The sequence below is a fragment of the Mercenaria mercenaria genome, chromosome 12, assembly GCF_021730395.1.
Source record: "Mercenaria mercenaria strain notata chromosome 12, MADL_Memer_1, whole genome shotgun sequence".
NCBI lineage: Eukaryota > Metazoa > Mollusca > Bivalvia > Venerida > Veneridae > Mercenaria > Mercenaria mercenaria.
In genome coordinates, this window is record NC_069372.1 from 41,873,261 (window position 1) to 41,888,475 (window position 15,215).

The 15,215-nt window shown below is 34.4% G+C and overlaps 1 protein-coding gene across 1 annotated transcript; it reads left to right on the top strand.

Annotated features, from left to right (window-relative positions):
- Positions 1–8,807: 8,807 nt before the first annotated feature.
- LOC123534637 (uncharacterized) lies at positions 8,808–14,223 on the top strand. Its single transcript, XM_053519836.1, has 3 exons — positions 8,808–8,924; positions 9,503–9,841; positions 10,539–14,223. The coding sequence occupies exons 2-3, from the start codon at positions 9,510–9,512 to the stop codon at positions 11,878–11,880; spliced, it is 1,674 nt and encodes a 557-aa protein (XP_053375811.1). The 5' UTR covers positions 8,808–8,924; positions 9,503–9,509; the 3' UTR covers positions 11,881–14,223.
- Positions 14,224–15,215: the final 992 nt, after the last annotated feature.

Sequence of the window (15,215 nt, forward strand, 5' to 3'; positions counted from 1 at the left end):
TAGGTCTAAAAATAGAAAAACCTTGTGACCTCTCTAGAGGCCATATATTTCAAAAGATCTTCATGAAAATTGGTCAGAACATTCACCTTGATGATATTTAGGTCAAGTTTGAAACTGGATCACGTGCCATCAAAAACTAGGTCAGTAGGTCTAAAAATAGAAAAACAATGTGACCTCTCTAGAGGCCATATTTTTCATGGGATCTTCATGAAAATTAATCAGAACATTCACCATGATGATATCTAGATCAAGTTCGAAACTGGGTCACGTGCCGTCAAAAACTAGGTCAGTAGGTCAAATAATAGAAAAACCTTGTGACCTCTCTAAAGGCCATATTTTTCATGGGATCTGTATGAAAGTTGGTCTGAATGTTCATCTTGATAATATCTAGGACAAGTTTGAAACTGGGTCATGTCCGGTCAAAAACTAGGTCAGTAGGTCTAAAAATAGAAAAAGTTTGTGGCCTCTGTAGAGGCCATATATTTCATGAAATCTTCATGAAAATTGGTCAGAATGTTCATCTTGATGATATCTAGGTCAAGTTCGAAAGTGGGTCACGTGCCTTCAAAAACTAGGTCAGTAGGTCAAATAATAGAAAAACCTTGTGACCTCTCTAGAGGCCATATTTTTCATGGGATCTGTATGAAAGTTGGTCTGAATGTTCGTCTTAATGATATCTAGATCAAGTTCGAAAGTGGGTCACGTGCCGTCAAAAACTAGGTCAGTAGGTCAGATAATGGAAAAACTTTGTGACCTCTCTAAAGGCCATATTTTTCATGGGATCTGTATGAAAATTGGTCTGAATGTTCATCTTGATGATATCTAGGTCAAGTTCGAAACAGGGTCATGTGCGGTCAAAAACTAGGTCAGTAGGTCTAAAAATAGAAAAACCTTGTGACCCCTCTAGAGGCCATACTTGTGAATGGATCTCCATAAAAATTGGTCAGAATGTTCACCTTGATGATATCTAGATCAAGTTTGAAACTGGGTCACGTGCCTTCAAAAACTAGGTCAGTAGGTCAAATAATAAAAAACCTTGTGACCTCTCTAGAGGCCATACTTTTCATGGGATCTGTATGAAAGTTGGTCTGAATGTTCATCTTGATGAAATCTAAGTCAAGTTTGAAACTGAGTCAACTGCGGTCAAAAACTAGGTCAGTAGGTCTAAAATTATTAAAATCTTTTGACCTCTCTAGAGGCCATATTTTTCAATGGATCTTCATGAAAATTGATCTGAATGTTCACCTTGATGATATCTAGGTCAGTTTCGAAACTGGGTCATGTGCGGTCAAAAACTAGGCCAGTAGGTATAAAGATAGAAAAACATTGTGACCTCTCTAGAGGCCATGTTTTTCATGAGATCTTCATGAAAATAGTGAGAATGTTCATCTTGATGATATCTAGATAAAGGTCAAAACAGGGTCACGTACCTTCGAAAACTAGGTCAATAGGTCAAATAATAGAAAAACCTTGTGACCTCTCTAGAGACCATATTTTTCAATGGATCTTCATGAAAATTGGTCAGAATTTTTATCTTGATAATATCTAGGTGAAGTTCAAAACTGGGTTACATGAGCTGAAAAACTAGGTCACTATGTCAAATAATAGAAAAAACGACGTCATACTCAAAACTGGGTCATGTGGGAAGAGATGAGCGATTCAGGACCATCATGGTCCTCTTGTTCATGATATCTTTATGAATATATGAGGTCAAGTTCGAAACTGGGTCACGTAGGGTCAAAAACTAGGTCATTAAGTCTAAAAATAGAAAAACGTTGTGACCTCTTTATAGGCCATATTTCTCAATGGATCTTCATGAAAATTGGTCAGAATGTTTACCTTGATAATATCTAGGTCAAGTTCGAAACTGGGTCACATGGGGTTAAAAACTAGGTCAGTAGATCTAAAAATAGAAAAACCTTGTGACCTCTCTAGAGGCCATATTTTTCATGAGATCTTCATGAATATTGGTCAGAATGTTCATCTTGATGATATCTAGATCAAGTTCGAAACTGGTTCATGTGGAGTCAAAAACTAGGTCAGTAGATCTAAAAATAGAAAAACCTTGTGACCTCTCTAGAGGCCATATTTCTCAATGGATCTTCATGAAAATTAGTCAGAATGTTCATCTTGATGATATCTAGATCAAGTTCGAAACTGGGTCACGTGCGGTTAAAAACTAGGTCAGTAGGTCTAAAAATAGGAAAACATTGTGACCTCTCTAGAGGCGATATTTTTCAACTGATCTTCATGAAAATTGGTCAGAGTGTTAACCTTGAAGATATCTAGGTCAAGTTCGAAACAGGGTCACGTGGGGTTAAAAACTAGGTCAGTAGATCTAAAAATAGAAAAACCTTGTGACCTCTCTAGAGGCCATATTTTTCATGAGATCTTCATGATTATTGGTCAGAATGTTCACCTTGATGATATCTAAGTCAAGTTCGAAACTGGGTTAATTGGGGTTAAAAACTAGGTCAGTAGGTCTAAAAATAGAAAAAACCTTGTGACCTCTCTAGAGGCCATATTTCTCAACGGATCTTCATGAAAATTGGTCAGAATGTTCACCTTGATGATATCTAGATCAGGTTTGTAACTGGGTCATGTGCGGTCAAAAACTAGGTCAGTAGGTCGAAAAATAGAAAAACCTTGTGACCTCTCTAGAGGCCATATTTTTCATGAGATCTTCATGAAAATTGGTGAGAATGTTCACCTTGTTGATATCTAGGTCAAGTTTAAAAGTGACCTCTCTAGAGGCCATATTTTTCAATGGATCTTCATGAAAATTGGTCAGAATTTTTTATCTTGATGATATCTAGGTCACATGTGTTCAAAAACTAGGTCACTATGTCAAATAATAGAAATAATGACGTCATACTCAGTTCAACACTGGGTCATGTGGGGATAAGTGAGCGATTCAGGACCATCATGGTCCTCTTGTATTAAAAATCGGCTCGATAATAAAACGTATAATTTTGGTTTGTTGTTTGGCAATCTGTGTACGTCTAGTAGACACATTAATACTTAGGGGTCACCGACTTCAATTTTTCGCAATATAACATAACTTTACCCTCACCCCCACATGGTTTGTGGCTATATGACGTTAGAGTAAAAGAGAATGTGTTTCAACTTACACAACTCACGTTCGTGTTAAAAACGAGATGCCTTTATTATAAGAAATTTTCACGATATATTCGATCTCAACTTCAGATGCCATGTACTGGTGAAAGGAAAAACCTTTGACAAAATGTATATCTTGTACAATTGTCCGTAAGTATTTGACCTGACACTCATCAATCTTCGTTAATATGTTCGGACGTTTTCGTTACTTTACGCAATATTGTATCCTGAAAAGATCTATAATTACACAAATAACCGTCTGACTTCCTCGCACGTTTCAATGGGTACGAAATTACCGCAGACCATTTTTCAAATTCAATATAATTAAGTGTTGCCGTATTTGCTTTTATTCTTACAAATTGATGTCTTTTGCAACGATTTTCACGAACTATAATTGTTTTCTCTTGTAGTATCTATTTTCGGGAGTCATTTGTCTTGTTATCTTTAAAGATTTTATTCGACACTTACTACAAAATATCTTGAATACAAGTATATTTCTTTCAATAAATGAACCATAAAAAAATAAATAGGTAAGTGTATTAATTTTCCGTCCTGTAAAATTTGGAGATAAAATTTGAAAAAAAAGGATGTTAGACTGAGGACTACAACCCACAGCTCCGAGATTGATGGCTAATCGTTTCGTCCCCGCAGCTACTTGCACATGCGACAATTTTCAAATCATAAAGAATACTTACGCAATAGTTATTTCTCTACCTAGGGCCAGGTCGATACTTATGTACAATATATTCACTTTTTACTATCCATTTGTTATTCCTGTTGATGGTGTCAAAATGCAAATATAGACGTCTTTCCTGTAACTAATATTCTCAGTCTAATGCAAAATGCTAACTTAGCTTTGTAAAAAAGCTAGTATACGGTCAGTGGATGATTTTATTTCGTGAAAATAGGTACTTAAACATGTTTTAAACATTTAGAAATTTCGTTCATATGTAATTTTATGATCGAGGGTTTGCCTGATTTTACCAGAAATATTTATCGACGCATGTCGGACTGTTGCTCCATTTCACATGTATAATCAGCACGAAAACAATATTTATATATTTATATAATATCAGATTCTATATCTGATATGAAATTAATATTTTTTACACAGATTAATTTATTGTGAATCATGAAACAAATTCTACCAATTTTGACATCAATCTCCACATATAATTCGTGCGAGATTACGAGTTGAGAGAAGAGTCTGTTCTATACGCATAATGCTGAGCAAATGGTATTACTTTTTATATCCTTGGTAAACGACTAGCGATCAAAGTCCCGACCTTCCGCACGAGAGAGACAAAGAGACAAAGACAGTGAGGTCATAGTAAGGCAGAGTAGCTAGTCTAGCGAACAGACTTTATTCTTTAAAAAACGATATTCAGATGACTATTATTGCAGCTGGTCAGACGCAGAGAATTTATTCTTGAGACAGTGTCTTTTTATTACAATCAAGCACAACTGCCGGTCCGATGCAAATAATTTATTTCTTGGCGGGAACCTTCTGATCAAGTTCAGTTACAAGCTCCTAATAATGAAAACTAGAAAATACTTCATAAAACCCTTACTAGTTGCAGCGTTGAGATTTAAGAAGAACGGAAAAAGTAAAAGCCATATCTGTTTCTCCGGATGCTCTTAACATATAGATGTAGAAATGTAGTTTCGTGTTCACAATCTAAACACTTGAATTTAAATGATTATGTTATATCAAGGAATCAACACACATAATGCATGTTGATTAACCAATGATCAAAAGTCTTTACGACAATGCGAAATGTGGTTTAGGGCCTACATAATTTACACCCTTTATCAAACAGCTCATTAAGGTATTTCATATCTACAATTCTTCTTTTTGGAACAGGTCCGTAATCACCTGAATGTTATTACATGTTTTAAAAAATTCGACTTTTTCTTTAACACTTTCTTAGCAATCTCACCAAATGTCTCTCAATACTTTCATGTCGATTCATTTTCTCAAATCATTCCGAAATTACCGTTTATACATGCAGCTTCGCATATTCTTTAGATCATTTTGTTCTAAGAAATGACGATTAAACGTGTCATTTCCTCATGGGGTAGGGGTAAAATATCGTCAAATATTGAAAAATTAAAGTCGGTGACCCCTAAGTATTTATATGTCTACTGGACGTACACACACTGTGAAACAACATACCAAAATTTTACGTTTTTTCATCGAGTCGATTTTATAAATTGGATTTTAAGGCAAAATTTGTAACAAAACTTGATGTGAGCTTTTCCGTTCTGACGTCACAATATCGTCTCTGACGTCCAATGCGTAAATCTTAATTCGTTGAATTTTATACCATTAAGTAGCATTTTCTGTATGCAAAGTGACAATTATTTTGTTCTTTTCATTGATATGACATTCAGAGCGCAGGAAAGGAAAAATGCAGAAAGAACTCGGAACTGGGCGTTGCATGAAAGGTGACGTCAGTGGCCATGTTTGTGACACAATAGCAAAAACCACGAACAATATAGCGAAAAAGTAAAACCGGAGCTCAATCGCATATGGTCGAAGGGACCTAACTGTTTTCCCATAGACTTACATTGTAATGTTTTGGGCTATAGCCCTTTCCTAACACTTAAACTTTTGATGCCACCTACCCAGGGTGAAAGAACTATTCAAGACCTAAAAGAAAACAGCCAGAAATATACATGTTGACCATCATTTTTGTGCACTTTTTTCACCCGCAAGTCAGTAACCCCCAGTCCGGCAGTTAATTTTTGTTTACATTTCACGAAAATACCAAATCACTAAAACAAGCAAAATTTTCAAACAAAATACACCTACAAATATTTTTTCCTCCATTAATCATGGCTTAGAACTTCAGTTTAAGAAATAAAACAGTTTTCAAACATATTCAACAGATATTTCACAAATGAGAGACCACTTTACATCTTAAATTTTTGTCTCGGAATTCCATATACTTTTACAACTGATCAAAGGCCCTGTTAGTTATTTCCCTTTGACCTAAAGAGCTATTTTTTTCCATTTTATATGAACAAAATATTGCTCAGAAAGATAAAATAAACATTTACGAACTGAGATATGATTACCATTTGACTCGGATACTCATATGCTGAAAATCGCTGACGAAATTTTGGTGGTGGGACTTGCCTGCATTCTGAGATAGAGATAATATTTCACTTGAATCAAGAAAACCATGATATATCAGTCACCATACTCCTATTATTTTACCCATATGGTTCAAATGAGGAATGCGTACTATAAATGTCCCGTCTTATTGCTTGCGTGTATATTTTATGAATACGCTGATATTTCTGTCGACGTTTGGTCAATTTCTTACCCCACCCACCAACAAAATCGCGTGTTTTCATAGATTTTGCACCTTATGCGCCTATCAGACAACTTTATGTTGCAAGAGTGTAATCATAACTGAACGAATATATAGCAATAAGTGGTACAGTCAAGAAAATTAATCAACTGAAATCTATATAAACATTAAACGGAACCCGGGGAGCAGTCAAAATAAGCACCTGGCGTCCAGAAATTGTAGGAATTTGACTGCTGATGCTGCATTCTACAGCCTGTATTAGAAAATATGACGTGCAGAACTTGTTAAAAGTGTAATGTCACCATTAGATATTTACGTTTTACCAGACTGCAAAAAAAATTGACACATAAATCTTCATGTAGTCCCGAGGATTAAGGATAAAAGTAGGAAAATTCTCAAAAATGAACACTATTTTTAATGCCTTCTTCAGTTTCTGTAAAAGACAAAATGCATTACAGCGCAAGTACCATGCATTTTTGTCAATGTGTTAACACAATCTAACGAAAAATGTCATTTAAGTCACTCAAAATAAACGGGACACCATAAAAATAGGCAAAAAATAAGTATTTTGCTATTAAAGGGAGGTAATTCAGATTCGTATTATCATCTATTGTCACTCGCGATTGATAAATTGTTTCCCTTTAGTGTGAAATATCGTTCATTCCGTATTTCTCACATAATAAGCGATGTGCTAACGCAATTACGTGACTATATTTCAATAAATCAGCAGTTATTTTAACTATAAAGCCCCCTATTTACCGTTCAAATAAACCTTTGAAAGAGATACTTTTTTTCATTTTTCGAAAATAGTACAGAAAATAAAGTAAAATTGACACTCACTGGGCTTATACTTTTTTTATAAAAAAAGAACGCTACTTTTATTCTTTTTGCCAAATAATATTCATTTCTCGGATTTCCGATTTACACAGAGTTATCTGGTTCCAGTTATTGCTAACTGTATTCACAAGTGTGCATATATAAGCTTGAAATTCAGTCGAAATCATATAAATATGCATAGAACAGCATCTACGCTGCAATATAGCTTTCTGAGGCGGAAAAGTACCTCTCCGTCACACCAGTACCAGTAGTAATCCCATTTTTATGATAAATTTTCATGAAAAATCTATGTGAAGAGACGTTTTATGTTTTAAAAGTTTTAAACCAGGCACTATCATGCAAATAAAACACATTCATCGTGTATTTCTCTGTTTACAGCCTCCCACATGGCATGGCAATATAGCAATACAGGGTGTCCTTTAGGTCGAAGGGAACTAACTGTTTTCACATAGACTTACATTGTAATGTTTTGGGTTATAGCCCTTTCCTAACACTTAAACTTTTGATGCCACCTACCCAGGGTGAAAGAACTATTCAAGACCTAAAAGAAAACAGCCAGAAATATACATGTTGACCACATTTTTGTGCACTTTTTTCACCCGCAAGTCAGTAACCCCCAGTCCGGCAGTTAATTTTTGTTTACATTTCACGAAAATAAAAATCACTAAAACAAGCAAAATTTTCAAACAAAATACACCTACAAATATTTTTTCCTCCATTAATCATGGCTTAGAACTTCAATTTAAGAAATAAAACAGTTTTCAAACATATTCAACAGATATTTCACCAATGAGAGATCACTTTACATCTTAAATATTTGTCTCGGAATACCATATACTTTTTCAACCAATCAAAGGCCCTGTTAGTTATTTCCCTTTGACCATATCTTGAATTTTATACAACACAAATTTCAGGACAAAATTCGGCAAAAAATTTTGGGGCGCATTCCACCTTAAATCGTTCAGAGAATGTGAACTAGATTTTACAAGCAGAAATACACACTCAAACACTTAAAACAATTTAAATTTTAATACAGTTAAAACGATTGTTGATGGTACAACAACTTTGTATTCTATTTAATATTCCAGTTAGTTTAAATGAAGCAACAACTTTAAAATTCAACAAGTTGTGTGTGAAAATGAAAAATAAAACGTTAAAGCGCAATAGATTTTAGTAATTTCATCACTTTGTAAAGATGAAAGTCTTTTCAAATTTCATCTGTGAAAATGAAAGAACTCTTGACAAAACTGCAGAGCAATTTTGCATGCATTTCATAAAAATGTTAAAAATGAAAGACTGTCGAACTCTACTTTAACTATCCGAATCTGTTTCTCTCTGAAGTACAAAAATGTAATGAAAACTATATCCAACATTGACATTAATTTGTGAAAGTGAAATAACTTTTAACATCGGTGTTGTGACATATAACGGCGGACAGTTCTTGCGACATTTAGCGTTACAGGTGTGGCATTAACGGCAGATGATTTTGCGATATTTAGCGGTGGTTGTGACATATCACATATAACCTACCGGTATATCAAAATTCCCCGTAAACAAGAGATAGTGTTTTGTTGACAGGGGACTGAAAAATGTTTAAAAACTATGTCTTATAATGTAAATTCGGAAAGAAAGTTTCTCTAACAGACTTCGGTAAGTTAGGTTTTGTATATAACTATTGGAAATAAATGCGTTAATTTGGTCGTATTTACAGTTCGTGTCTAAGCATGTTATCTTGTGAAATATATAAATAAAATCATAATCTATATTCTGATAAATTTAAAATCAAACTCTTTGTGTGAATAATGGGGTAGATCTATTACCTATTTTTCTTGAGGGTCCGTGAAACAAGAAAACAGTGAAAAGTGAAATTGAATAAGTTTGTATTTTTCATATTAATCTAGTGTGATTTTATATTAGATGGCTCGATTTCAGATTTGTTCAAATTTAAACACACATTCTCAAATAGTTTGTACAAAATATGATAGAGTTTTATTTGACAAATAGAGTAAAACACGAAACAGTAGAATATACGACATTGATGGTACACATTGTAAGTTGAACCGTTAGTTAGGACTTGACATAGTATCATTTTGATAAAGATATTGATTCAAATTTACAAACATGTATAACTATGATAAAGACAGATAAAGATATGAAGTTTGATATTTTATCAAAATACCTACCATCTGAAAACTAAAATGAAACAAACAGATTTTAATTTTACACAGCAGTATAATGGCTGCGGGAAGATTCTCCACATCAATCAAGGACGGTTCGGATGTGGACTTTGTGTACACATGTACCCAGTGTCAGGAATACTATTTAAGGGAGGAAGCTGTCAAGTACTGTCCGGAATGTGAGGAGTATCTTTGTACAAAATGTACCAATCAACATGGCCGGAGAAAAGCTTTTATTTCACATAAGCTAATAAACACAGATGCTACAAAACGAGGGAATATGGTTACCATAGCTACAAAATGTCGTTACCATCCAAACAGAGACATTGAGATGTACTGTGGAACCCATGATATGGTCTATTGTCTGAAGTGCATAGCAAAGGAACATAGGTACAACTTCTATTTTGATTACTCCTGTGACATAATTGCTTAACAAATATACTCTTATTTGAAATGAAATATGTACCTTCGTAAATACATGTAACAGCAGATGACAATTTATTATTTACATTATTTGTATATTTACCTTCATGGATCTCAATAGTTTTAGAAAATTGAATAATTTTCAAAATAGACAATAATGAAAGTGATGAGATTTTACCATTTTTTTAAAATACTTATAGGGCTTTCATTTGGGTTTTTTTTAGGTATTACTTGTAAATGAAAACGATTCTCAGTAATCTAGAATATACTTATAAGATTACTATGAGTGTTGTAATTTCATGTAGATCAAAATCATCACAGGACAAAATCCGTCCAACCCAATTTGACCCAAGTTTGTTTAATTCTGCCCTTTGATTTTATTAAATACAATCTCAAAATTTTGTAAAGGTATCATAAATAAGACATTACAATTGATAAGGTTATAATTAAAATCAGAGAGGGGATTTTCTTTGCCTTGGTAAAATTTAGCTGGAGGGAGAAGGGGACTTTGTTGTCCGCCTTCCGTTGTTTAGGATTTTTTGTTTTTGTTTTTTCTATAACACTAAGATAAATTTAATTTATTTCCGAATCACACCGAGCCTTTCTTTTCTTTGCCAACGTCACGTGCGGTTAATAAAAGTGCTTGTTTTCTTTTATTTCTTAGGTCCTGTAATGACGTTAGTGAAATAGAAGACACGCACACATCTCTCGTTCACGAACAAGAAGTACAACGTTTACAGAATCAGACGAGAAACATTCAAGAGCGTCTTATTGCCATTGATAGGAAAACACAGAAAAACATCGATAACATTGAACAGCAAAGAGACGACGTGCTTGCCAAAATCGAGGACATTGAGAGGAACTTAATAGAGCATATTCGGAAATTAAAGCATGAAGCGATTGGCGCTCTTAACAAGGACTATACTTCGGAGAAAGAAGACCTGATGTATAACACCAGCATGGTTGCAAATTCGAAAAAGGAAATTGAGACTGTAAGTAGTCAGTTGCAGACAGTTACCAGTATGGAAGCAGGACAACAGTTTGTTCAGATGAAACTGATACAACAGACTGTAAATGATGCAGTGAAAGTGGTTGAAGAACGCGAGGCGACAGGTAGTAAAACTTTATGTTTTACAGAAAATACAGATTTGAAGACCTCCATTTTGACAGCGACAACTTTAGGACATGTGAATACCGTTACAGAAAATGAACGAATATATAAGGTGAAATCAAAAAAGGAGATAAATATCAAAATGCAAAACGACTGTACCACGTGTTATATATCTGATGTATGTCAGCTACAGGACGGTACGATCATACTGGCTGATTACGGTAATATGAAGATTAAGAGGCTTGATATGAATTACAATACCAAGGATCACTGTGACCTAGGTAACTTTCCTATGGGTATCTGTTGTACTGGTCAGAATGAAGTCGCTGTGAAAATGAACCACAACAAGGTTCAGTTTATATCAGTCGGCAGTTCATTTTCTAAGCTAAGAGAGGTTACTATAGCAGTTGGATACTTTTGGGGAATGGCTTACTGCGATGGAGAGCTGTGGATATCTACCGGAAATGGTGTAAATGTCTGCAGTACATCCGGTACTCCACTGAAAACTGTTCGCCAAGATATCAATGGTCAGAATATATTTAAATCGACTACTGAACATATAGCAGTCAGTGGGGAAACTGTTATCGTAACAGATTGCAGTGACGGAGCCGTCTGTCTGGGAAGAGATTATACGGTACAAAGAGAACTGCGGGACAAAAACCTTGTTGACACAAAAGGTGTATGTATATCTAGTGATGGAACAGTGTTTTTGTCTGGGTACACTTCAAACAATATTGTGATGTTTGATAAGAATGGGAAATGTCTCGGAGAGATTGTAGCCAAAGACACTGGTCTACGGGAACCATTTGCGATGCATTATGACGGCAAAAGGAAATGTTTAATCGCAACATGTGCTAGTTATGACAAAGTAATTATTTTTTATATATCCGATTGACTTTACGTATACATTTGTAAATTTAAAATTTCAAAGCAACTCACAGCTGTGCCTAAAGACATCTAAATAAGTTACCAGTTTTAAACTTAAGTTCATTCTTGCATCTTATCTGTAAAAAAGTTTGATTTTAAGGTATAAACATTATAATATGTATTCAAAGTAGTCAAAACTACAAAATAATACAAGGGACCTCCGTAGCCGAGTGGTCAAGGTTGCTGGCTTCAAATCACTTGCCCCTCACCGATGTGGGTTCGAGCGATGAATTCTTCCTAGGTGACCGCGCGTGATCATATAATGCATGGAGGGGCACCTGGGGTCTTCCTTCACCATAAAAGCTGGAAAATGACCTATATTGTGTCGGTTTGACGTTAAACTCAACAAATACAAAACAAAACAAAAAACATCAGAATAATACAAGTCACAGTTACTTATCACCTTAAATATTGCCATTCGAATCCAGTCTTATAAATCTTTTCATTTTTTCTGATCTACTGGACGCAGTAATGTTGTCACTTATGGAGCTTAGGTTGTGTCACACAACATATACACAGCGTACGTGCGTTTATAAAATTCGGCTATTCCTTTTCTCTTTTTTGGAATATTCTTACATGTTAAAGTCGATACGAACTCATCGATAACCCTTAAATATTGCCATTCGAATCCAGTCTTATAAATCTTTTCATTTTTTCTGATCTACTGGACGCAGTAATGTTGTCACTTATGGAGCTTAGGTTGTGTCACACAACATATACACAGCGTACGTGCGTTTATAAAATTCGGCTATTCCTTTTCTCTTTTTTGGAATATTCTTACATGTTAAAGTCGATACGAACTCATCGATAACCCTTAATTTCATGATTGCCCGATGTTTCAGATATTTAGTGTCATTATCTTTAAAACAAAATATTTTAGGAAACGCCTACTTTTTAACAATAATAAACCGTTACAACATAATGGTGTTCTTGCAGACCAATCGTATAGTTGTACCGTCGACCCCTTAAGAAGTAAGGGCGAAATTACGATAACACGGTCCAACAGAACCACAACAGGATATGATAGCACGATAATGCAATGCTAAAGTAAGATAACACGATGCAACAGCACAATAACACGATGCGATAGCACAGTGCGATGCGACAAGACGACTTAATATCGCATTATCATATCGTGTTGTCAAGTCGTGTTGTCTTGTTGTATCAAATCACTGTACTACAAATCGTGTTATCATGCTGTAGCGATCGGATATCGCTCAATAGTATCGTGCTGTCGTGGTGTCGAGGTCGACAGTACAACGGTACGACATTATATATCACAACAGCAGAGTGTTGTGGTGTAGATAATTTATACCGAATACGACGGTACGATATATTATCCTTATTAATCTGGTTAGGCATATGCAGTTACAATAAAGTTTGGTTACAAATCTTTAAATACAACTGAATATTATAGCAGTAACAGCAACGTTACGACTGGAAGACCGACATTCGGATTCATACAGATCGTAGACGAACACGTATGTAAAGTCCGAGTCTGCAAACTGTAGATCAACATTCAAAACTGTTCAGGTCGTAGATCAAAAGGTGTTCATTGTTCTTTACTGTAAAGATTAGAACGTAGATCTAGGTCTGCAATCATAGTTCAACATTCGAAATTTCAAGCATGATAACAAATGAAAAAATGCAAGAATGAACTGCATAATTATGAAGATTTAAACATTACTTTCCATAAAGTAATCAAACTTAATCATTTGTCTGTATATATCACTATCTTGAATGATTTCATTTTAAAATAAATCAATAAATAAATAAATTAGATTAATAATAAAAACTTCCAACATAATATTAAATGTTATGTACAATTATTACTTCCCTTAAGTAAAACATTTTTAAACAAAATGAACTTGTCGGATTTGTCAGTATTCATTCACGTATAATAGTCTATAATAAATCTTTCTTTCAAATGAAATGAATGGAAATGAAATTTATTGTACATTTCTTGTTAAAAGTTATTTCACTTTCACAAAATTATTATCAATGTAGGAGATATTTCCGATTTGTCCATGATGACTGTTGACACTTAGGTAGACGTCAAAACGTTACATTGTTTGTAAACAATCTGGGGGAAATGTACTGTAGGCTTTTTGTCAAAAGTTATTACACTTTCATAAATGAATGTCAGTGGTCAATATTAGATATAGCTTTCATTACATTTTTGTACTTCACAGATGAAAATTTAAATAGACTTTCATCTTTACAAAATGATGAAATAAATTAAAATGTATTGCGCTTTTACGTTTCATTTTCACAGACAACTTGTTGAATTTTAAAGTTGTTGCTATATGAAAACCAAAGTTTGTAGCTGATACTTCCTATTAACTGAAAATATGACCCACTGCATCGGATCTGACCAAGTAGTCATGAATATGTTCAAGAATAACCAACAAATAAACAAAAAAATTGCTAATTTCAAACCGAAAGTATGTTTTCCGATTGCTTACGAACAAGTCGCGCATCTTCGGATTTTTTCCGGAAGAATCCTCCGAAACAAGACTATAATTTATAAATAGATGCAACATATATTATATGCCCAAACGATAACGTGATTTTTACAAACTTATGGTCAGTTTTTCAACTATTAAGTAATGACTTAATCTCCGACTTAAGCCGTGTCGGATATATTTACAACGCTTAAGTCAGCACGTGAATAACGGGGCTCGACAAAAGTTAAACCTTCGATTGGATTTTTCTACTTTGAGCGGTGTCAGCAATGGCTTATCTTTCTATTGTTATTTTAAACCTGGGGCATAGGTGGTTTAAGAAAAGATGAAGGCGGAATATTTAGACATTGATTTAAATTTCCAGCATGAAGTTAAAGAAGAAATGTTTAGGAGAGAGTGAATGATACGGGACTGAGCAAACCCTTTCGTTATGTATGACGATTTGGACTTTTAGACAGATTTCGTCTCAGTAAAGCTAGTATAAGAGATGTTTTACTTTATAAAAATACTTAAACCAACGGCGACGCCGACGCTTGGGCGAGTGCAATAGCTCTATTATTTTATTAGAAAAGTCGAGCTAAAAATGATGCATTCCTAATTACAAGTGCATATTGCACGTGTTTTGTACATGAAAGGTGGAACATTTAGGACTATAATGAGCAAGCATAGGAATGCTAGTAGTCTTACCTTGAATTAAATTCATTTGTCACCTTTTCCCAGTAAACATTATTTTTCATTCATTAGACGGTCGCTAGTGCTTTTGTGTTTTAATGTATCTTTGTATTTTTCTATGATTTCTATGAGAATTTCTTTTTCGTAAGTAGTAAATCACCAAAGT